This window comes from Meleagris gallopavo, chromosome 1 (assembly GCF_905368555.1).
Source record: "Meleagris gallopavo chromosome 1, MGAL_WU_HG_1.1, whole genome shotgun sequence".
NCBI classification, from domain to species: domain Eukaryota; kingdom Metazoa; phylum Chordata; class Aves; order Galliformes; family Phasianidae; genus Meleagris; species Meleagris gallopavo.
Window position 1 is genome coordinate 167,164,918 of NC_139404.1, and position 21,996 is coordinate 167,186,913.

The 21,996-nt window shown below is 44.2% G+C and overlaps 2 protein-coding genes across 2 annotated transcripts; one reads left to right on the plus strand and one right to left on the minus strand.

Moving 5' to 3' along the window:
- Positions 1 to 599: 599 nt before the first annotated feature.
- Positions 600 to 9,731, minus strand: SPRYD7 (SPRY domain containing 7). The gene is made up of 5 exons (XM_010728793.2): positions 9,530 to 9,731; positions 8,917 to 9,033; positions 6,644 to 6,810; positions 4,838 to 4,940; positions 600 to 1,834 (listed from the first exon to the last, which is right to left on the minus strand). Exons 1-5 carry the CDS (start codon positions 9,633 to 9,635, stop codon positions 1,737 to 1,739), a joined length of 591 nt encoding a protein of 196 aa, XP_010727095.1. The 5' UTR covers positions 9,636 to 9,731; the 3' UTR covers positions 600 to 1,736.
- A 7,327-nt stretch (positions 9,732 to 17,058) lies between these two features.
- Positions 17,059 to 21,931, plus strand: TRIM13 (tripartite motif containing 13). Its single transcript, XM_003203360.5, has 3 exons — positions 17,059 to 17,202; positions 18,746 to 18,879; positions 20,131 to 21,931. The coding sequence occupies exons 2-3, from the start codon at positions 18,862 to 18,864 to the stop codon at positions 21,361 to 21,363; spliced, it is 1,251 nt and encodes a 416-aa protein (XP_003203408.1). The 5' UTR covers positions 17,059 to 17,202; positions 18,746 to 18,861; the 3' UTR covers positions 21,364 to 21,931.
- Positions 21,932 to 21,996: the final 65 nt, after the last annotated feature.

Below are 21,996 nucleotides of genomic sequence, written 5' to 3' on the forward strand. Positions count from 1 at the left end.
CAAAGAACCATTACTTGAAGGCATTACTGAAAGATACCAAAAGGAGAAAGGGCATACACCTTCCCTCTTCTTTTATATTTCGACACAACAGTATATATACTCATTTCAAGTTTGAAAAACTGAGACTTGATTACAGAAACATTATGGTACGTGTCAAATAGAGCCAAATCAACTCAAGGATGAGCATTCTGTATCATCTTCAAATATGACACACAACAAAGCAGAACAGATCTCAAGGGGAAAAAGGACTGCACTCCAAATCTCCCCAGTTTATACCATCATGCTGAAAAGGGCACCAGTCCCATCAGGTTCTGTAGCATAGAATCAAATCACAGAATCATAGAATCACAAGGTTGAAAAGGACCTACAAGATCATCTAGTCCAACCATCCTCCCATCACCACTGCTACCACAAGCACTAAACCATATCTTGTAGCTCCTCATCCAGACGCCTCTTGAACGCTGCCAGGGACGGCGACTCCACCACCTCCCTGGGCAGCCATTCCAGTGCCTGACCACTCTCTGGGAGCAGTTTCATACTGCCACGTGACAGAAGGAAAACGGACCGCCCAGAATGAAAAGACAAGATGCAGAAAACCGTAAGGTGAGAGGCTTTGAGAAAGCTGTATTTGAAAATTTCAGAATCAGATCATTTCTAAAAAATATTTAAATAAATAATTCCTGTATGCAAATGCCTCAACCCAGGAAAAGCCAAAACCAAGAAACAAACATCCAGTATGAAGGTTTTTCTTTACAGTTCTTCTAGGCAGTATATTAAATACATGACAATGAGGGGGGGGATAGGGAGAAGCATCTCAATTTATATTTACGGGCATCACATTTTAAAACAATGTCTTCGCCACTCGTCATTTATAAATCATTCACAAGAAATTAAATAAGATATTCCATAAAAGAATAATGTGTACAAGTAAGGCTTCACCAGAACATCTCATACCCTTCACACACCCAAGCTGAGCAATCGGTTCTTACTTTGCTATCGGAGTAACACGGCGCTGCGCTCCTCAAAAAAAAAAAAATACAGGTGGTGTTCAGGTTTACTTTGTTAAGGTTCAACAGAACAGTATTTGAAGTATTACTCAAATGTATCCTATTACCTGTCACAGTTGAAAGCAATTGAAAAGCTAGGAGAAATACATATTTGCCATTTTAAGATCAAGGGAATGGATTAAATTACACCTTGCAAAGGAAAAAATACCTAGCTGCTAGTTATGCCATCGTGTATTAGTCATTGTGCACAACCAGGACACTACAATTCCAAAGTACAGACTAGAAACACAGTACTTCCTTTTAACAAGGTACGTAACTTCTGTATGGAAAAAGTTGGGAAAAAATCATGAGAACTTTCAATCTCCAAAGCTATCATATGCATAAGAACTATAGGCTTTACAGAGCTCCAGTTCATCCAGAATACTGAACACTGGTGTCATTTATATCCCTTAGTCTCCTTATGCATCAAGTATCAATCAGAAAAAAAAACCTGGTTCAAAACACTGGTTTTTGCAACAACAAAACATTGCCAGAAATCTAGTCTTTGCAACACAATTATCTGATGTTGCAGTTAACACCTTAATTCTGCAGACAACGGTCACGAGTACTTACTAAAAATACAGATATGTTTCCTAAAGGTAACACGTGAAGCTTTATTTAAGGTGAAAAAGCTTTTTGTTTGTTTGTTTTTAAAACAGTGCAGGGTGCAAATGTTCACCACGTTGACATTCAGAAGATTTGCTGTTCGAAGAGGATCTTTTCAAACCCTGGTGGAGGAGTATGATAAAATTCACTGAACTGACAATCCAGAATGGCACTGTCATCAACTGCAGAAAAGAATCAAACAAAAGGAATTAGAGAAGGAACTCTTACAGTTTCATCTCCTATTATGCCATCTTACTGTACTCAAAACAGGAGGAATATTTACGTACACGTAACACAGTTGAAATAATTCTCTTCAACAAGTTCAGTGAAGTCCTTTACACATAGATAATGAGATGAAATTGTCTCTCCTTTCTGCTGTTTACTCTTCTCGATAGCAATCCTTGCTGAGGCAAGGAGAATGCTACCTCTGATTTCACTGGGAGCGCTAGCAGAGCTTCAGGCAGTTCCATTCAAATTTTCTACTCTATTTCTCTGTAAATCTGTTGAGTAAGAACACTACTAAATACGCACCGCAGGGTAGTCAGCTCCCAGCTGTATATTTTTCCTGTTCACTTATTAATTTTGCTGGAGGTTTATAGGCTTTCAGCTGTCTACAGTGATTTTTCTGGAGGTTTAAAAGATTTCAGATGTCTGCAGTGGTTGGTGTCAGACTGCTGCTCTAGGATTTGATACACACAGAGCCTCCTTGGCTGCGTCTTTAAGTTGGAAGTCAATGCTTATTAAAATACCTCTCCAAGTTTTCGACCTCCCATATACACAACTGTTGCTTTTTGTATATAAAATCAAAAGAAAATTGCTAAGGATTTTCACAACAAAACTTTCACATATTGCTTTAGCAAATAGGAATACCCAACTGGACAAAAAAGCAAGCTCTCTTCCAAATAGAATTTTTTCTAAGACAAACCTGGTAAATAATATTAGATCAAAACAGAAGAGCTTCATCTCCAAAGCTGGCTTTGAAATTTAGATGTCTCAGAGCTACAACAGGAATTTTTCCCTCCAACGATCAGTCAAAACTCCTATCAGTACATACGTACAGTTCTGCAGCATTTATACAGAGTTTACATCTCACTTATGCATAAATACCTGAAGGTTGCAGGGAGCAAGCTTCGAGTTCACTTTTCTGTTTTACACTGTCAGACATGATGCTGTGTTCACCTGATCCACTGTGTTTCTTTTAGAAAAGACACAGAATCATAGAATGGCCTGGGTTGAAAAGGACCACAATGATCATCCAGTTTCAACCCCCCTGCTACGTGCAGGGCCACCAACCACCAGACCAGGCTGCCCAGAGCCACATCCAGCCTGGCCTTGAATGCCTCCAGGGGCATCCACAACCTCCTTGGGCAACCTGTTCCAGTGCATCACCACCCTCTGTGTGAAAAAATTCCTCCTAATATCTAACCTAAACTTCTGCTGTCTTAGTTTAAAACCATTCTCCCTTGTCCTATCATTATAGATGCACTCTGAATTACGGATGGGGCAAATGCTTAAGAAACTCTCTTCTGTACTCTAATCCTTCCCCCGACCAGAAGTTCACATTAAAAGGATGTTTGTATTTAGAATTTATAGCAAGTAAGAGCCATGCAAAATCAATTTGCAGGCTTCAGTTGTTATAGCAATACAGAGGAAACATGATGATTATTATAAAATCACGCCCACTTCTAGAAGATGATAACAAGAGTCTGGCAAAACAAAATGCCACTGCACAGAACTTGAAGTGAGAAAAAAAAAATCTACAATAGGATGACATGTCACCAAATGTTTACTGAAAGCAACCAGCATTCTTTAACACCACTTCTAGACTAAAGGGAAGAAGAAAGAATCGGCTGTTACATAGCAGCTATTCTCCTGCTGCTGGCCCAGCTGGTCAGGAGCAGTGCTGCAGGGCAGCTATTGTCTGCCACAGCATTTTAGCAGCGCCATCATGTGGCTTAAGCACACATCATAAAATAACAATGTGAAAACAATTTCCATTCTTAATAGCTTGGAAAGGTGTAAGTCTGGATTTACAGACTTGGAAGGCTCTGTGGCATATCTAACAGTATCTGCTTCCTGCTCATAAAATGCAGTATTAAGAACGTGTCAAGATATTAGTGGGAATCGACCATGAAATGAACTAATTATCCACATCACATAGCTAATGGTATCTCAAGAGGTAAGTGAGCTCAGATGGGGGATACTACTCAGACTAAGCTCTCGCACGGGAGCAAAAATAAACTGGAGATGCCTGCAGATGTAGTAAAGGGAATCCGATGAGCAGTTATCATTTGCTGTAAACTATAAGGCAACCCAGAGTACAGCATAGATTATACAGTGAACAAGGGGAAGTGCTGCCTTTCAGACGAGATGTTAAACAGAATTCTGACTACTTGGGAACTACAAAAACACCGCCAAGTTCTAGAAGAGTAAATTGTTAACACATGTCTTGGCCAAATTCCAGCTTCCATAATTCAAAAATTCTTTCTTAAACTGCCTGTGCAGGGATTAATTGGACATGGTATTTATTCCTTGCTCAAAACTGCTCTGTTGCATTGACGGCTGCTGGCAAAGCAGCTACCACAACCCTTGCAACAGTTGCTGGATTTCAGAACTGGGTTTCATTTTGGTAATGTAGGAAAGAAGCTGTCCCACTAGACAGCAAGCAGCTGTACTGGTACTGCATGACAGTTATTACTTCTGTATGAGAATACAGATGGCAATTCAGTATCTATTTGTATTTAACATTGAAAGCACTTATCAAGTATGTGGAATTAACAGGCATAAACATCAAGCTTCAGAGATAAACTAGATTAGCTCACACAGCTACGCTATGTTGAATTTGTTCTTTTTCTTTCTTTCATCCCTTCATAGGTTTTTTTTAACTGGCCGTTTATAGACCAGTTGCAGTAACATCCCTGCTTGTTGAAGGTGGATACTTTGCTAGGAAGCAATGTTCTTTGTGTTCTGGCTATTAACAGCATTGCAAATGAAGTGAAAATACACTTCTTTATCCCCTAGGTTTGTATTTCCATGTAGGTAATTGCTTTCATTGTCAAAATAAATGACAGATGTGTGACTGGAAAGATATGCGTTCCATCTAAGTGAGGAGAAGAATTCACAAATTAGACCTGGTGCAAAAACAATGTCCATAATATAAAACAGTTTGAAAATCTCTGACTTACCATAGACAACTGGATAGACAGTCCCTCGGATACCTGAAGCTGGACAGTGCATGTTCTTCCCATTTAAATATACATTTAATTCTACGTGGTCATATGTGATGCCCTACGAAACACAAAAGATTGACAAAACCAAATACCATCAACAAGTTTATACATATAAGAACACTACTCAACTTTTCAGCCACGGGCAGATTTTAACACTGTTATGCAAACCACAGCATCCTAGAACACTTCACCTGAAATACTCCTGCAAAGGACTTGAAGTCAATAAGTATGAGGAACAGCAGGATTCCTTAGTGCACATTGAAAACAGTATCACACGCTGTATCTTAACGAGGCTGGCTCACAACACAGATTCCCTGACTATTCCACAACAAGATAAAGAATCACAACAATTCTAGTAATTGAGAATAACAAGCATTTTGCAGTCTTCTTGTTTGTATCTTTCCATGGGAACAACTGTAATAAATAAGGATGCTATTTGTGTATTTGTCCATAGCCATGCATGGAAGCCGCTCTCAGCTCATTTTCTCTGCCAGCAGTAACAGACCATGGTTTCATACACAACGCTATAAATATGCTCACCACAGAGCAGAAAGCAAGCACTAGCAAGGTAATAAATTACTTATTTGTCAGCTAAGCAATTGTTTTGGTACGTTTGAGTATGACAATTTGTGTTGTCAGGCACTGCTTCAGAATCGATTTCCATGACAGAACACAATAAATCGAAATTTACGACAACTGGGGAGTTACCAAATGACACATCACCTTCAGTTCTGTGATCAATTGTTTGAAGCTGTTCAAGACTACAGAGTTTAACCAAACCCTGACACAATCTCCAGCCCTCCAAGAAAATGATGTCAGAAGGGGATTAAAAGAATAACATAGAGTCTGCAGGTAAAGGGTGGAGGAGGCAGCTTGAACTGTTTAGGGCTTCTATAGATGATATTTCTAATCACTGCTTTTCAGAAGCAAGATTACCTAGCAAGAAAAAGTAGCAGTGATATGCTCCCAAGTATTTTTGAAAATAAATCTCTAAAGGGACACTGAGAACATGAAAGCAATAAAACAGAACACAAAGTCACCCAGATATTTTGGGAAACCTGGCACAGCAAAGTACAAAAACTTTTGGATTCTCAATTTGCTCTCGCTTTTCTCAATTTGCTCTCATCTTCCCAGTGAATGTTACCCTTTTTCCATTTAATCCCCATGTAATATCTCTCTCCTTCTCTGCAAATTTGGCTAAAAAAATCAATCCCTCTGTCACCCAGGACCAATCTCTGCTCAGTTCAATCATTCTAATCATTAACCAGTCAGTTATGGGATCCTGAGTTGAGCAGGGCATGGAATATGACTATGCAATGCATTCTAGCACACTGTTTGTTCAGAGAAATCTCACTGGACCAATGCAGAACCCCTGTGATGGGACTTATCAGCCAGCTAGACACCAGATTACAGCAAAGGATTAGAGACTGCTGTTCAAATGCTGGTAAAATTGGTTCTCCACTCAGAAACACAGTCTGATTGAGCTGTAGGTGTCCCTATCCACTGTGGGGCAGCTGGACCAGATGACCTTTAAGGGTACCTTCCAACCCAAAAATGATTCTATAATGCTCAGAACAAAGCCCACTTATGTCCAGGCTGCTGATCCAGTCAAACACAACAAGAGTTTATATCTATGCTCTCCAAACTGTGAGACAAGAGCCAAACAATAACTCGACCAAAACAGTCAGTCTGACCACACAGCTGTAAATAAGAGAAATGTGGGAACAGTAAGGGAAGATAACAAAGCACAAAGAAACTCACCACCACATCGCCCTCCTGTGGCAAACTGTTGGCTGGTAGTCTGTTTTTCTCCTCGTTGTTGTAGTACAGAGCTCCATCATTCCTCATCACCAGGCTATGGACATCCCGGCCAAGTGGAATTTGATTCAAGTTTGCTTTCTGGGTTGCAACTCCAATACCCCAAATGCCTAGAATGAGACATTAACATGGTAAGAAAATAAATATGCATGATTTAGACTGTCTGACTGAAGTAGGACAGCATAAAGAGTATGTTCTTAACAAGTGCCAAAGAAGTACTACCAGTAGGCTTATACTGGAAGTACCAGCAGTCACAAAAGATTGAAGAAAAACAGTATCCATCTTGAAAAATAAGGATCCAGAGACTCCCAACCACTAAACTTAACTTCTACTCTCAAAACACACTGGAAACCAACAATGAAAATCTAGGAGGATGTGAAAAACAAATCTAGCTAGGATGGATTTGTGAACAACTCAATTTGAAACAACCTGACTTAAATACCACCACAACGTGCTTATTAAATGCACCGTTGATATCAGCCTGCCAGGAGTGCAAGCTATTCCATTTTTAAATGAATCTGATACATTGGTTAAGAGGTCTGAAACATGCATTTCCTTGTTCTGAATTACAAAGATGAGCAGTTAGGTAGGAATAATGAGTAGCACAGACACAACAGTGGCTTGGCAACCAACTAACATAATTTGAGCGTTATCACAGAGCACCTGTTGACTGTGAGTCAGAGAATCACAGAATGGCCTGGGTTGAAAAGGACCACAATGATCATTGAGTTTCAACCCCCTGCTATGTGCAGGGTTGCCAACCACCAGACCAGGCTGCCCAGAGCCACATCCAGCCTGGCCTTGAATGCCTCCAGGGATGGGGCATCCACAACCTCCTTGGGCAACCTGTTCCAGTGTGTCACCACCCTCTGGGTGGAAAAACTTCCTCCTACCATCTAACCTAAACCTCCCCTGTCTCAGTTTAAAGCTATGAACAAATTCTGGTTGTAAGACATGTATAAAGGAAATATATTCAAAGGATGTGAAGGATGTCCACTGCAGCTGGAGCATAGCAGCCATTTTAAGCATTGTACCCTATGATGAATTAGGCCAATTAGAGAAATTCTACAAGAAACATGAAAACCAATTTAAAAAAAGGAAAAATGCGAACTACTAAGTAGTTGATGAAAAGACTAGGTCTGCTTAATCTACACAAGACTAAAATGAAGCAAAAATAAATCAAGTTTCAAAAGAAAAAAAATGCAGAACAATTTATTCTATTACTTACAAGTCCAGAGTGAAAAGGACATAAATCTGAACAAGAGTCAGATTAGACTTCGAAAATCTTTCTAATAGCCAGGCTAGATGACTCCTGGAAGACTGCAAATCTAAGTTTTAGGCTGAGTAGTCTACAATTGGGGTCTACAATCTATACAATCTATTCCTTGGGGCACAGGAATAGATGAGACAGGACTCAGAGGGACAAGAAAAGTTTATTTACAGTTTTTCTAACGTAGAGGAGCATGGATAATGCACTTGTGTGAATAACAGCCATATGTGAACAACAGCTGCAGTTGATTCTCCCCCTCTGACAAAAAGGACAGTAAAATTGCTTGAACTGGGGTTTATACGTAGTTTAAAACTAAACAACTCTTTTGAGCATGAGGTGCTTTAGACAGATCTGTGCTCACACTGCCTGCCCTCCAAGCTGGGTGCAAATAATCCTTACCCAGCACCTTTCAGATATTGGAGGAGAGCAATAAGGCCTCCCCTCATCCTCATCTTCTCCAGACTAAACAGCCCCAGTTCCTTCAGTCTCTCCTCATAGGACATATTCTCCAAACCCTTTCCCAGCCTTGCTGCCCTTCTTTGGACCTGCTCCAGCACCTCAGTGTCCTTTCTGTACTGAGGTGCCCAAAACTGAACACAGTACTCGAGGTGAGGCCTCACCAATGCTAAGTACAGGGGCAGGATTACTTCCTTAGTCTGTGTCTATAATATGTCAACCAAAAGCACGCATGTAATAGTATACACGTGCCGTCTTAGCGTTGGCACTCCTTTAGTTAACAAGTTCACTTACCATTCTTTTCAATATTGCAGAATCTCAATTAAAAAACAAACAAACCAACTTCCTTTTCTGAATACCCATTTATAAGAGTCTCTGATATTCACAAAATTCAAGGATGCAACTGGACAGATGCACATGCTCGGCACCTGAGACACGACCACACAGTAACCTGCTACACCTTCCAAGTTATTAGTTTTTGCTGACTAACCTGTGGACTGAATTTTAAACTCAAAATAACTCTTGTTCTGATGTAGGGGCGCGTTGGCGAGGCAGCCTCCAGTGCCACATATCCTTCTGCCATTTTTAACAATGACCACATCTGTTCCTGCAAAAAGAAAGAAAAGCAAAACTTCAAAACTCTTTCAGAAATCTGCAAGAGCCCTTAAAAGCCCTCAACACCAAGATGTTTGTTCTTACAGCCCCAAGCACATCTTCATTAGTCCGTGAGAATTACGACGGGCCACGCTTTGAACTATGAAACAGAGGGAAGTTCATGGGCTGGCTCATCTTTCAGTTGGGTTTTATTTAATTTAAAACCCATATGCCGTTCTAATTTCAGATAGGGAGTTTTGGGACAGCACACCGGCCCACATCAGAGGCAGAACGCACAATTTAACCGAGAGGCTCCCTGTGAGGAAGCACTGAGCCCACACTCAGTCTGAAAATAAAACAACACGAGGTTCTCTTCCGTGGCAGGAGCCTTCGCCTCCCGGTGCCCAGAGCACAGCACGGGCCCTGCAGCAGCCCCGCGGTGCCTCTCCTCGCCTCCCGCTCTTCTCAGCCCCGCCGCCCCTCACAGCCACGGAGGCCGCTCCGCTCACCCATACGCTGCGTGTCCAGCTGCACGGCCGGCATCTCCTTCAGCGGGATGTGACCGGCACCGCCATCCCGGCACCAGCGGAGGCAGCAAAAGACGGAGGCGGCCATAGCTGGCCGGGCCGAGCCGAGCCGAGCCGGGCCGAGCCGGGCCGAAGCGCGCAGCCGCGGGCTAGCAGGGCAGCGGTGGCGGCGGGCGGGGCGGTGGGAGCAGCGCCCCCTGACGGGCGGGAGGTGCCGGCGGGCGGGCTCCGCGCTGCGACATGGCGGGCGGCGTCCTCCCGCCTCATCTAGCATCCGGCGCGGCTCGCTGCCGCCCTGTCAGGGTGTCCCACCAGCCCTGTTCTTCTTGATCCGTAGGGAGGCTTCCAACACACGTAGTGAGCTGCCGATCTACAACAACCTGTGGACAACAGATGACTGCTATACCTCTATTTCGAGGCATATTCATCTCCAAATCAATTTGGGCCACACTTGCCGTCTCTCGTGATTTTCAGCCACTCTTTCTCTTCCTGGCATTTCACCTAGAATGCTCCCTGGAGGCTTTATACAGAAAATGATGCGACTAATGCAGCCTGTGTGGCACAGCGTGAGCAGGCATGGCAGGTGGAAAGTGGGTGTTGAAAAGGTGATGTGAAAGGAAATGCTCACAGCAAGAAGTGCCTTTTTGGTCAGGACGGGCTGTGTCAGTCACACTCAGCCCTCCACGAGAAACACGAGGTGCAAAGCGGCCTTACACAAAGGAGTGCCTAAAAGCAATCTGATTTTAAGAGCGGCTTTAAAATATGCTTCCTTTCTTTTATTGGGTTTACTGTTACAGCCCATAAACATCTGGGGTCAAGAGCTCGCTTCCTTAAAATATGCCAAATGGGATTATTCCTGAACTTCTGAGAAGTAAATATTAGGTGGAAACTGATGTTTATTCATTTCATATGTAGGGCATCGCCATTCTCGGTAGCTCGGTGTTCCCATAATTAGTCTCATTTAAGGCACTGTGGGATTTTTACTGTGCACTGCGGGTTTGTTACAGTAAATGCGGAATGGCAAATGTTAATATATTAAAAATAAAATAATTCTTAGAAAGCAAAACAAAACAACCTTAGGAAGAGACCCAACCTACAAATGACTTCCATCCTATTTTTTCTACTGTTTTTTCCCCCATATGGCTGGGGAAATGAGCAGGTCTTGCCGCACCAAGGCAGCATCACCGCGCCTGCTGGATCACAGGGGAGCAGGGCTTTTGGGGGTGCTTTCCTGCTCCATTGCTTCCTTAGCTGGTTCCACCGGTGTCCCCCAGTGCTGGTGACAGCTTGGTGTCACAACGGGGTATGTGGGTAAAGCCACACAGCTGAGAAAACCAACAGCATACAGTGTGGGTCAGACCAGAGCAAGGAAAGCAGCTGGTAATGCATGGAGCTTTTTCATATGCCTTTTGTGGAGGAGGAGGTGAGAAATTCCAGCAGGATAGTACTAGATCTGAATATTTTTCTCCTTCAGCCTGTTTAGAACAGCAGGGTTGTACAAAATGTTTATGCTGTGCAAAGGGCTGCCCCAAGGAAACAGAGATCTGGGCTCCAACTGGGGATGGTAATGAAGGGTTAATTCAGCATCTGCCTTTCCTGAGTGTGCGTTTCTTTCACTGGGGAGGCCAAGTATTTTGGGTCCTCCCACACTGGAAGCAAAATTATGCTCCACAAGCCTAAACAAGTTTGTTGCTCATAGGGTTTTAGCTTCTTTTCCTTGAACGGTAGCAGGAGAGACAATCTGTCTGGGAACCATCTTAGAAGAACAGGAGAAAGAACAGAAAATTAGAACAGGTCCCATCCATTCCACAAATGTGGGAGTATTTGGAGGTCATGCTGAAGAAGAGGGCGATCACTGACTCGTGTTCTTTTGCTCTGAGCCTCATTCACAAAACACAACTATCTCTCAGGAGCCTCGCAAACTAGATCCACAGGCTGCAGATGAATATGTTTCATCAAGGTTCCCAATGTCATCGAATTTGCAGGAGAGAAGGGAACTATGTAATGCATCACCGGTTGTTACAGCACATAATACAACATGACTAATAAGTCTCAGCAAAATGATTTCTCTTAATCCGCATTGCCTCTAGAGCCCTGCTAGGAAAAAAACACTGGGACTCACTGCTGTGCTGCCACGAGCTTGGTGGAGGCATTTCCACCTGTGAAAACCAGTGAAAAAAAAGGTTATTACATACGCTGGAATGGGTGTAGTAACTTCCTCACACAGCTTGCACAGAAGTAAATGATAGCACAGGACTGGAAAATCAAGGTCTGTTTACTGCAAGCACTCACAGGGTCAGGCCTGTGGTTTGGAAGATGATACAGACAAGGTCTCAGATGAAAAACAGGTTGTGCTTGTGCGCGTCAGATCTTCATCATAATGTGTTCTTGGGAGGATTTACGTTCTGTAGGAAATCTCCTGCTTTACACAGTTAATCTGACACTTGCCAAGGCACAGCAGAAATGGTGTATGAAAATTAACTTCATTCCTCGTTGTTCTATTTACTTTGGAGGTCACTTCTCCTTTCCTTTTTATGCAATATAAGCAAAACGCACCGGGGCAGAGCTTTGATCTATAGGCAGTCACAAACCTCATTAAAACTGACAGGCGTGCTGGCCAGGCTTCATTCAGGAAGGAGCAATTAAGTTCTTTAACGGCACAAGAGAGCGAAAAACTAGAAACCGTTGCCCACAGCACAGGGCTGCACAGCCAGGCACTAAGATGAGCTAATTCCTATGAGCAAGCACTAATTTGGGGAAAGTCAGATTTCTCTGGGGACGGTTTGTGAACACGGCAGCAAGAGCCCAGATTGGTTGCAGCTGTGTTTGCCTGCGTGCATGTCAGGGAGCGGAAACACCAGGCGAGAGCCAGCAGACAGTGGGAGAAGCAGTGGTGCATGGCCCTGAGAAAAAGCCAAGGGACAGCTTCTTCTGGGCAAGCATCCTGGCTAGAGCAGCAAACTTGGACTGCTGCAGCACGCTCCCTCCCATTTGCTTCCTCTGCGTGCAAGGAAATGGGACGTGGCTGTACATTCTTTGTAAATAAATAGGATTACACTGAGGAGATAACTGAATTCATCACCAAGTTTTCCTCCTCATGGGGAAATCTGGCAAAGTGCTGAATATTAGATAGGGTCAAAGCTCTGTCTGTAGAACGATGGGACTTTTCAGTGCTGCTGAATCGGTCATTGGAGACCTTGCAGAATACCGAGGCGGTCTCTGAAATTCAGACCTCGAAAGTACAGTCGAACATTTCAGCTGCTGATGATCCTTCATGGATTTTTAATGCCTGGTATTTTTACAATGCATATTAAAAGTCATTTTTATGGAACAGTAATAAGAAATGGCTTTCTCTGATCCTTCTTTTGGAGTGTTTAATGTAGTCCAGATGTATCTGTCAAAAAACAAGTGTAGTCAGATGCAGTGTAGTTGTGCAACGTTCATACATGGTTAAGGTGTTCGATACACACAGCTGCTTTGGATAGTTTATTTATGCTGTCTTACAGTGTCTTCTTACTGAGCTGTACTGGCACCCCTGGCAGGTTGATTTCCACATTTAGGTCCCAACAGCACTACATGGCACATCTCAGGTTGCCTCTCTCCAGCTGAGGTATGCTCATACGAATAAAGCAGCGTATTTCAACAAGCCTGAAGCTGCAACGTGCTCTGGGTGTGCTCCGACACCTCTGCAACGGGATGCGAAGCCTGAACCTCCTCCAGGGAAAAGAAAACTAGACCTGGAGTCAAGGGTAAGTCTGGGAAATGTCCTCAACCTTTTACTCTCTGTGTTTCACCATAGGAGACAATTGCAGCCTGACACGTCTCCGGTAGCATGGTTTTCAAGAAGCCTAACTGTCAGAGAAGGCAAACCTGGAAATAAAAGGAGCTACTTTGACCTCCAGCTACTTTTATCCATCAGTTTTGTGATAGATATCTTCTCCAGCACAACACAGAGGGTGGCTGGGGCCCACAATGAGGAGCTGGTGTGGCCAAAGGGCAAGATTGTGTTACTTTTGGCAGCGACTCTGGCAAGAGCTGGCTGGAAGCATTTGGGAAATTATGGCTGAGGGGGGCACTCCGGCTTTATGTTGACACGTGTGCAGGCTGCCACTGAGACAAGGCCCTCTCTGGCTCCCTTATGCTGGCATCAGTGTCTGTTAGGCTGTGGGATTCAGCTGGGTGAGGAAATTGATCCCGCTGAAAACTTTTTTTTAAAACTGGATTAATTCTTGGCTGTGTTGGCAAGAAGGTCTAAGCTAACATGTGGCTGCGTGGATGTCACAGCCAGCAGAGAGCAAGCATCAGGAAAGCATGACTAAGGGAAGGGAAAAGGATGGAGCTTGTTCCTTTGCCAGCAGCACAGTTGGCTTAACTCCCCGCGAATCCACCTCTCAGGATGGAAGTACCTGTTCCATACAGCTTGTGTCAGTTTAATGGCTTGCTTCCACAGTAAGGAGAAAACCTCTTCCCTCTTTTCCTCCCTCTTCTTACTTTAGGTCTGGTGGTTGCCTAATCTTGCACTGAACTGGTTTAGCTTGTTGAATCAGCAGAAAACTAACCGAGGCACAGAAAAGGGAATAGCATTCTGCAGGTTAAGTGGGGCAATTCAGCTTGAAAGAGCATCCGTGAAGCATGGCAGAGTCGGTACAAGAGAGGTGAGCAGCAGCAGAGCTCCATCGGGTTGTTGGCTAAATCACAATGTACAGTTTCCCCTCACTATGCTTAATACAGGAACCATGGTTTAGGTCCTATCTGTAGTTGAAATAGGCACTGCTGCCTCCCTTCTCTTATAACAAATAAGGGTGCTTGTCTGCTAAAGCAGGTAGTTGCCACTGTTTTTGTAACTCCTCCCAAGCTAGACCAGATAGAAGGAAGAAATTCCTCACAACATGGGTGGTGAGACACTGGAACAAGTTCTTAGAGAAGCTCTGGATGCCCCGTCACTGTAAGTGTTCAAAGTCTCATTGGACTCTGAACAACCTGATCTAGTGAAAGATGGGTTAACTTCTTGTTGTGTAATGGTGCCTTCCAACTCAAAGCATCCCATGACTCTATGATTTTGAGCCCTCCCAAGGGTAAGTGACATTCATCCTAACACTTCCCTTCAAACTTTTACTCTCCTTTAGGCTTAGATTTCCTTAGTTCTGTTTCTTTTTCAGTTTGGGAAATATTGCCACAGATCTACTAATGCTCTTTTTCACCAGCCAGAACTTTTCTCTGAAACTTCAACAAATGGCCTATGATGGTTTTTCAGGCTTTCCAGGAAAACACTCTGCACTCTGAGATGTGGGAATGCAACCTCATTAGCAATGTGCCATTAAAAAACCTGTATTAGCAGCAAAGTGTTTACAAAGAGTTGAACATGATGATGGTTGTGGGTCCCTCCCAGCTCAGGATATTCTATGATTCTATTCTATGATTCTGTACTGATTAAAGATGGACTACATTTGTGCAAAACAGTTGGTTGTGTGCAGCCCTATTACATGTTTTGTTTGCGTAATAATCACTCAAGTAGAAATAGTAAAAAAATATATTTGGTTGTGTTGGTGACTATAATGGTATGATTAAATTAAACACAGAAATCCTGTCTGACTGCATAGGAATTGAAACTGTGTTTGCTGTGTTTGTCTTGAGATGTAAGCTTTCTGATCTGATGGAAGTTGAAGCAAGGCAGGACAAGAAAATTATTGGATGGTCCAGATAAAGAGGAGATATGCTGGTCTGCACACTTAGGCCCCAGCAGCTCCCTCTTTGTTTAAAAGAAAAAAAGGACAGGAAAATGTGCTCATTTCAATCAAAAGAATTTATGGACAATGAACTATATTCAAGAAATACATGAGGAAAAGAAGTTGTATGAGAAATATGTAATTTACAATAAGAGGGGAATCTAAAATGCCAAGAACGCCATCTTGTTGTCAATATCCTTAACCAAAATATTCAAAAGAAGTTCAGTAAAATTAGTTCAGTAAAATTCTTAATATAAAGATGGCTGTTGGGAAAGCATAGGAAAGGCACATTTGGGAAACACAGAATCATAGAATCGTTTGAATTGGAAGGGACTCCTAAAGGTCCAACTCCCCTGCAGTGAACAGGGACACCTACAGCTCCATCAGGTGCTCAGAGCCCATCCAGCCTGACCTTGGGTGAATCCAGGGATGGGGCATCCACCACCTCTCTGGGCAACCTGTGCCATTGCCTCACCATCCTTATTGTAAAAAACCTCTTCCTCATAACCAGTCTAAATCTCTTCTGTTCTCGTTTGAAACTATGTCCCCCTAACCTGTCACAGAAGATCTTCCCCTTCCTTCTTACAGCCCCCTTTAGATATTGAAAGGCTGCTCTCGGGTCACCTCGCAGCCTTCTCTTCTCTGTGCTGAACAGCCCCAGCTCTCTCAGCCTGTCCTCGTTGGAGAGGTGTCCCATCCCTTGGATCATTTTTGTGGCCCTCCTCTGGATGCACTCCAACAGGTCCACATCTCTCCTGCATTGAGGACTCCACATCTGGATGCAGTACTCCATGTGAGGTCTCACAGTGCAGAGCAGAGGGTGGGATCATTCCGTCACCATGCTAGCTATGCTGCTTTGGTTGCAGCCCAGGATACAGTTGGCTTTCTGGGCTGTGAGGGCACACTGCTGGCTCATGTCCAGCTTGTCATCTGCCGGTACCCTCAGGTTTTTTTCAGCAGGGCTGCGCTCCATCCTTACACCCCCAACTCACGCTGATAGCAGGGACTGCAATAACCCAGGTGCAACCTCATGAGGTTTCCTGAGCCCACCGCTGGCACCTGTCCCAGGTTTCTCCGAATGGCATCCCGAGAAATAAACGCCCAAGTGCTGGGATATCTCGAGTATACTTTGCGTATCCGAGGAACGATTAAAATAACACTGCTACGCCGGCAGGCCGTGAGGCGAGCGCGCAGCTCTCATCCCGCCGCTCTCCTCCAGCGCTGCCCGCCGAACATCCGCCGTGGCCGCTGCCCGCCCGCCCCGAGCGGCGGAGCGAGGAGGAGGGGCGTGCAGCGGCGCGGCCGGGAATGGCGGCCGTCGGTGCCGTCCGCCGCCGCGCTGAGGTGAGAGCTACCGAGACAGCGCGACGAGGCCCGCCCCGAGCAGCCTGCGGGTAGGGACCGCGCTGTTGGGCGGTCGCGGCCTCCCGCTCCCAGCCACTCCCGGTCCGGCGGCGGCCGCCGCCCCCTCTTCTGCCCGGGCAGCTTGGGTAGCGCCCGCCGGCCCCGCCGCGCCCGAACCGCGACCATTTTCTGCGGCGTCGCTGCCATTTCGCGCAGGGGGGGCGCGGCGCCTGGCTGGGGGCCGTCGGGCGGGACCCGGCCCGGGAGGGTGAGTTGCAACGGAGGGCAGCCTTTGTGTGCAGCTGCGGCGCGGCGCGGCGCGGCCATCGGCGCTGCTCTGAGCCCGGTGCTTCGGGAGGGGGCGATCCTCCTTAACTTGTTTCTCTCCTCCCTCATAAGCCTCGTTCTGTGCTTGTTGTTTTCTTTCTCCAGGCCTTTCCAGTTGTACGCGTGGGATCTTTCTGATGCTCCTCAGAAGTAAAACCACCTTTGGCGGTGAAATAATCAGTTCCAAGCGCGGCCGCTTTCCGCAGCTCCCTGCTGGCTGCCTGAACGCCCGCTGGATCCGGAGGGCAGTTGTGCGGTGTATGTTCGTGTTGGTGCTTGGTTGGGTTGTGCTTTCCCCCCGGTGAGGTGTTGGAAGGAGAAGCTCCCATCTCCCATCCTGCCTTTATCTCCAGGCCCTGTGTTTTGGGTGGCGTGGGCACAGTGACCCGAGGAAGACCAGGGAGGTCACTCACAGGAGGAGATGAGGAGTTGGGGGCCATGTAGAGGGAGAGGGATGAGAGCCCTCCTGGCGAGTTCAGCTCCGTGGGGAAGCACAGCCTGTTAAGTTTCATTTACAGTGCTTCGATGTCATTGTGCAAACTTGCAACTCAGGAGCTCTCTTTGTGTTTCGCTTGAAGCTTGGTAATTCTGTTTTGCTTTCTGCTAGCTGACAGACCCGAGTTCTGTGCTGAGGCACATGCCAGATGAATTTGTCTTTGGAGTGCAGTAAAAAGCTACAGTGTAGCTTGTTTTCACCTCTGTGGTTTGATTTGTTTTGCCATTCTGGATGATAAAACTCTGCAGGTTGGTCTTTCTAGTGGGGGACATCTTCAGTGGTCGTACCCAGAGAGTTTGTGTAGTTCTGGTGAAGGAATAAACCTCAGTGCTTTTTGGTCTGTGCACTACAGGTGGTGAATTTGGGGCCATTCGCACTCAAATCAGAAGTTACACACAGTACATCCCAATGGAGAAGTGGAGGAATTAGAATATCCCAAGTTGGAAGGAACCCGTAAAGATTACTGAGTGCCATCAAGTTGCTAGGTTTTGACCTGTAGTCACACCAATACTGAGCTGGTAGTGCAAAGAGATGTTTCAGAGGGATGTTTTAGTCCACCGGCAGCTTCCTCTCTGAAATAAACCTCCTGAAGAAGGCAGGAATTCCGCTGTCCCAACCAGTCTTACAAGTTTTCAATATATTTGGTTTGGTGTGACTACTGTTGTAGTAAGAGAGGGGGAAAACTAAAAGCTTATAGATTTGCCTGTTTCTTTTTTTTAAATCCTAAACTTGTAATGCTATCACACAGTCGTTTTGAAATTAGGATGCATTTATAAAGCGTATTTTTTTTCATTGGGTAAGTGGTCCTGGAATGCACCAAGATGGTTTTATTTGGATCACAAAACGTTTTTACATATGCTTTTGTATTTTTTAGGAGCATGAAAGTCTTCAGTGTTTGCCCTAAAGTTTTGATAAAATGTGTAGTGCTTTCTGCAGTGCTTTGCATTACTTGTTGCCAGCTGTACAAAAGCTTCTTTTCAAGTTCCCTAACTAAGAAACAAAATCCTTCCTGGTAAAGGAAGTGGACTAGAACAAATATTTTCTGCATGGTGAATTTCCAGTTATTAAAGGTGTAGAACTGTCATTTTAACTGCAGAATTGATCTGTGTGCTGCCACTATGGCTAAAAGCTATCAATGAAGGCTGGAAAGAGAATCATTCCTAAGGAGGAGTACTTGGGAGGTTAGGAGCAAGATCACCCTCTTCCCTTCATCCCATTCTTTCTACCATTACAAAGAAAATGCAAGAGAGAAACTTTACTTGTACCAACAGTGAGAGGTGTTTCAAAATTGCTTTCTTTTTACAGAAAATGAAGTTTCTGAATGAGATCAGTGGCCTTAAAGGAAACCTTAGGTGGCAAATGGAGTAATTAGACCATTTCTCCAGCATTTGTCCCTACCTCTAACAGGTGCCTTCTGCCTGATGACCTCAGTCCTCAGGGTGAGTAGAAAAGTTGGCGACGCTTTCAAACTCCTTTATCCAAGCAAACATGGGGAATTCCCCTCTTCCTTGTTGCTAGAGAAGCACGTGACTGAATCTGTCTAGTTGTGAAAGAAACTCAGGACTGACCTTGCCATTCTTCCCTGTGCTTTCCTCGGATCAGTGGTATTTTATTAGTCTTGTCCTATGCAGCTTTCCATGTAGCTCTTCTCTTGGTTCTCTATCTTTGCCATTTTGTATTTCTTAGAGGGGACAGGAACCATAGCAATAACATCAGAACTAGATAAAAGAGCTCATTCGTTCATGCTTTGCTTGTTACAGGACTACTTTGACCCTCTTCTTGTGATACATCTTTTAATTTACAAAAGGCATTTTATTACATACTTTAAAATGTAATATGGATTGAGTTTATACAAGAGAAGCATCTTTTTAATTATAGCTCAAAACTAAGTGTGTAAGAGTTTTGGCTAATACAAGCTGGTGCCCTGTTTGGTGTTTATTAGTGACTTGTGTTCTTAGAGCCTGCTCTAATGTCAGGGTGTCTGAGAAGTTGGCTTAGAGGCATTGGGAAGATGGAGGAATGCATCCCTCCACTGAGACTTTACAGCATTGAGGAGTGTGGTAAATCCTTTTCCTATAGGTCCTGTCCACAAGAAGAAATTACTTAGGCATTAGTGCTGTGAGAATTGGAAATAGAGGTGGTGGATGAGTAAAAGTAGTTAACAGTTTTCTTTTGCTCTGAATTATCAAAAATTATGGGCAGCTGTTCTTTGAAATACGCTGGCTGTGTGCTGAACAGCTCAACAATAACGCATTCACTTGGTTATTTACAAATGTGGTGGGAGCTGGAGAAGCTCCTTAAGTTTTTATCTGTTATGCTTCTGCATACTGCATCAGTGCAGGAAGATGCAAGCCTTGAATTATTAGTACATGAGCTATTTCCATTTGACATGGAAAGCCTCGCTTGGCAAGCCCTTTTCCAGCATTTCTATTTGAGAGTGAGAAAATGGTTCTGCCTGGACCCCGGGCCGCTCCTGTGCCTGCCATCTGGTGGCCAGATACCACAGCTAACTTGATCCCTTTGGGGAAGATCTGATTCTGGGCTGGGTTGTCAGAGCCCATCTGGGGATCTGCCTTTGGGATCCTTGAGGAAAAAAAAAGATCCTCAGATGGAGATCAGCTTTTGTGTGTTTCCCAGAGAGGAGAAGCACATTCTGTAAGTTCTGTTACCATCTTTGTTCTCTGTCCTAGGACATGATGGAGCTCCTAGAAGAAGATCTCACCTGTCCCATTTGCTGTAGCCTGTTTGATGATCCTCGTGTCCTGCCCTGCTCTCACAACTTCTGCAGAAAGTGTCTGGAGGGAATACTGGATGGAAACGTGCGGAACGTGCTGTGGAGGCCATCCCCTTTCAAGTGTCCCACATGCAGGAAGGAAACTCCTGTTACTGGAATCAACAGCTTACAGGTCAACTATTCCCTGAAGGGTATCGTGGAGAAGTACAACAAAATCAAAATAACTCCAAAAATGCCCGTGTGCAAAGTGCACAGCGGGCAACCCCTGAACATTTTTTGCCGGACAGACATGCAGCTGATCTGTGGGGTTTGTGCCACTCGTGGTGACCATACAAAGCACATGTTCTGCTCTATCGAGGAAGCTTATTCCCAGGAGAAGAGGGCTTTTGAAACCTTGTTTCAGGGCTTTGAAACTTGGCGTTGTGGAGATGCGCTCTCTCGGCTGGATACCTTGGAAACCAGTAAGCGGAAAGCTCTGCAGATGCTGACCAAGGATTCTGACAAGGTGAAAGAATTCTTTGATAAACTGCAGCACACGCTGGAGCAGAAGCGAAACGAGATTCTGTCTGACTTTGAGACCATGAAGCTTGCAGTGATGCAGGCCTACGACCCGGAGATCAATAAACTGAACTCGATTCTGCAGGAGCAGCGGATGGCTTTTAACATTGCAGAGGCCTTCAAAGACGTGTCGGAACCCATTGTATTTCTGCAACAGATGCAGGAGTTCAGGGAAAAAATCAAGGTGCTCAGAGAAACCCCTTTACCTTGTTCCACTGTGGACATCACCCCTACAATGAAGAGCTTTGATACCAGCCAGTGGAATGGAATCAGATTGGTTGATGTGGACAAACTTTCTTTACCTCAGGAAAACAACAGTCTGAAATTGAAGATTCCCTCGGTCTTTTCACGCAGATTTATAGTAGCCTCTCTCATTTGCTTGCTTATTCTTGCTGTCACCAGAATGTCTTTTGTGGAGTCTGTGGTTGACAACTTCCAGTGCTGGAAATCTCAGTTCTTTACCATTAGCTTGTCCTATCTGGCAGATACAGTGGAGATAGCTGATCATGCAGTCTTTTACTGGGAACAGATGACTGATGGAGCTTCACTTCTGAGCGAGAAGTGTAAAAACTATACGTTGGTTGTACTGGATAATGTTGCACAGTTTGTGTGCAAGTACAAACTGTTGTGAAGTCCCTACTGAAATGTAAGAAGTAAAAGAGATTTGATGGGAAAAAAAGCGTAGAAAGTTGTAAAATTAATTGGTTTTTTTTTGTGTGTTTTTTTTAAAGACTTTCATTGTAAGCAATCAGAGATTGGAAATGTTTTCAGAATGTCTGTAATGTTCATGTAGTTGGAGCACTACTAAACTGAAGGTGAAACAGCTCTGAAAAACATGTTCCTGGACTTCTGTTGTGGTGGTGATTATGGAACATTCATTTAAAATCATTTTCCTTACTGAAATTTAGGGCCTGTGTACTTAGTATAATGACAAAATGCTTGTGGAGTAAGAAATTGTATACTCTTTGATAAAAAGCACTCCTATAGGGCATAGTTGGTTTTTATTTTCTTAATTTGAAGGTGGTTTGGAAACAAAAAGAAGAGCTGTGATTGAGAAGAGTGTTGTACTGAGAGGTTTAAGATTGCCCTTCTACTGCAAAACACAGTGCAGAGTTCAGTCTGGAATCCCTTTCTACCTGAGGGTGGTTCTACCTGTATTCCCTGAAAAATAAATGTATCTGTATACGTAGATTAATATATATACATGTATGTATAAGTGTTTTTATATATTTTTGTAAAACCACGAGTTGAATTTTCCTGTGTG

Coding starts and splice junctions, on each gene's coding strand:
- SPRYD7 (XM_010728793.2), bottom strand. CDS start 9,635: ATGGCCGCCTCCGTCTTTTGCTGCCTCCGCTGGTGCCGGGATGGCGGT. Junction 9,034..9,529: donor GCTGGACACGCAGCGTATGG/GTGAGCGGAGCG, acceptor TTCTTTTTGCAG/GAACAGATGTGGTCATTGTT. Junction 4,941..6,643: donor CACAGGAGGGCGATGTGGTG/GTGAGTTTCTTT, acceptor TGTGTTTCGTAG/GGCATCACATATGACCACGT.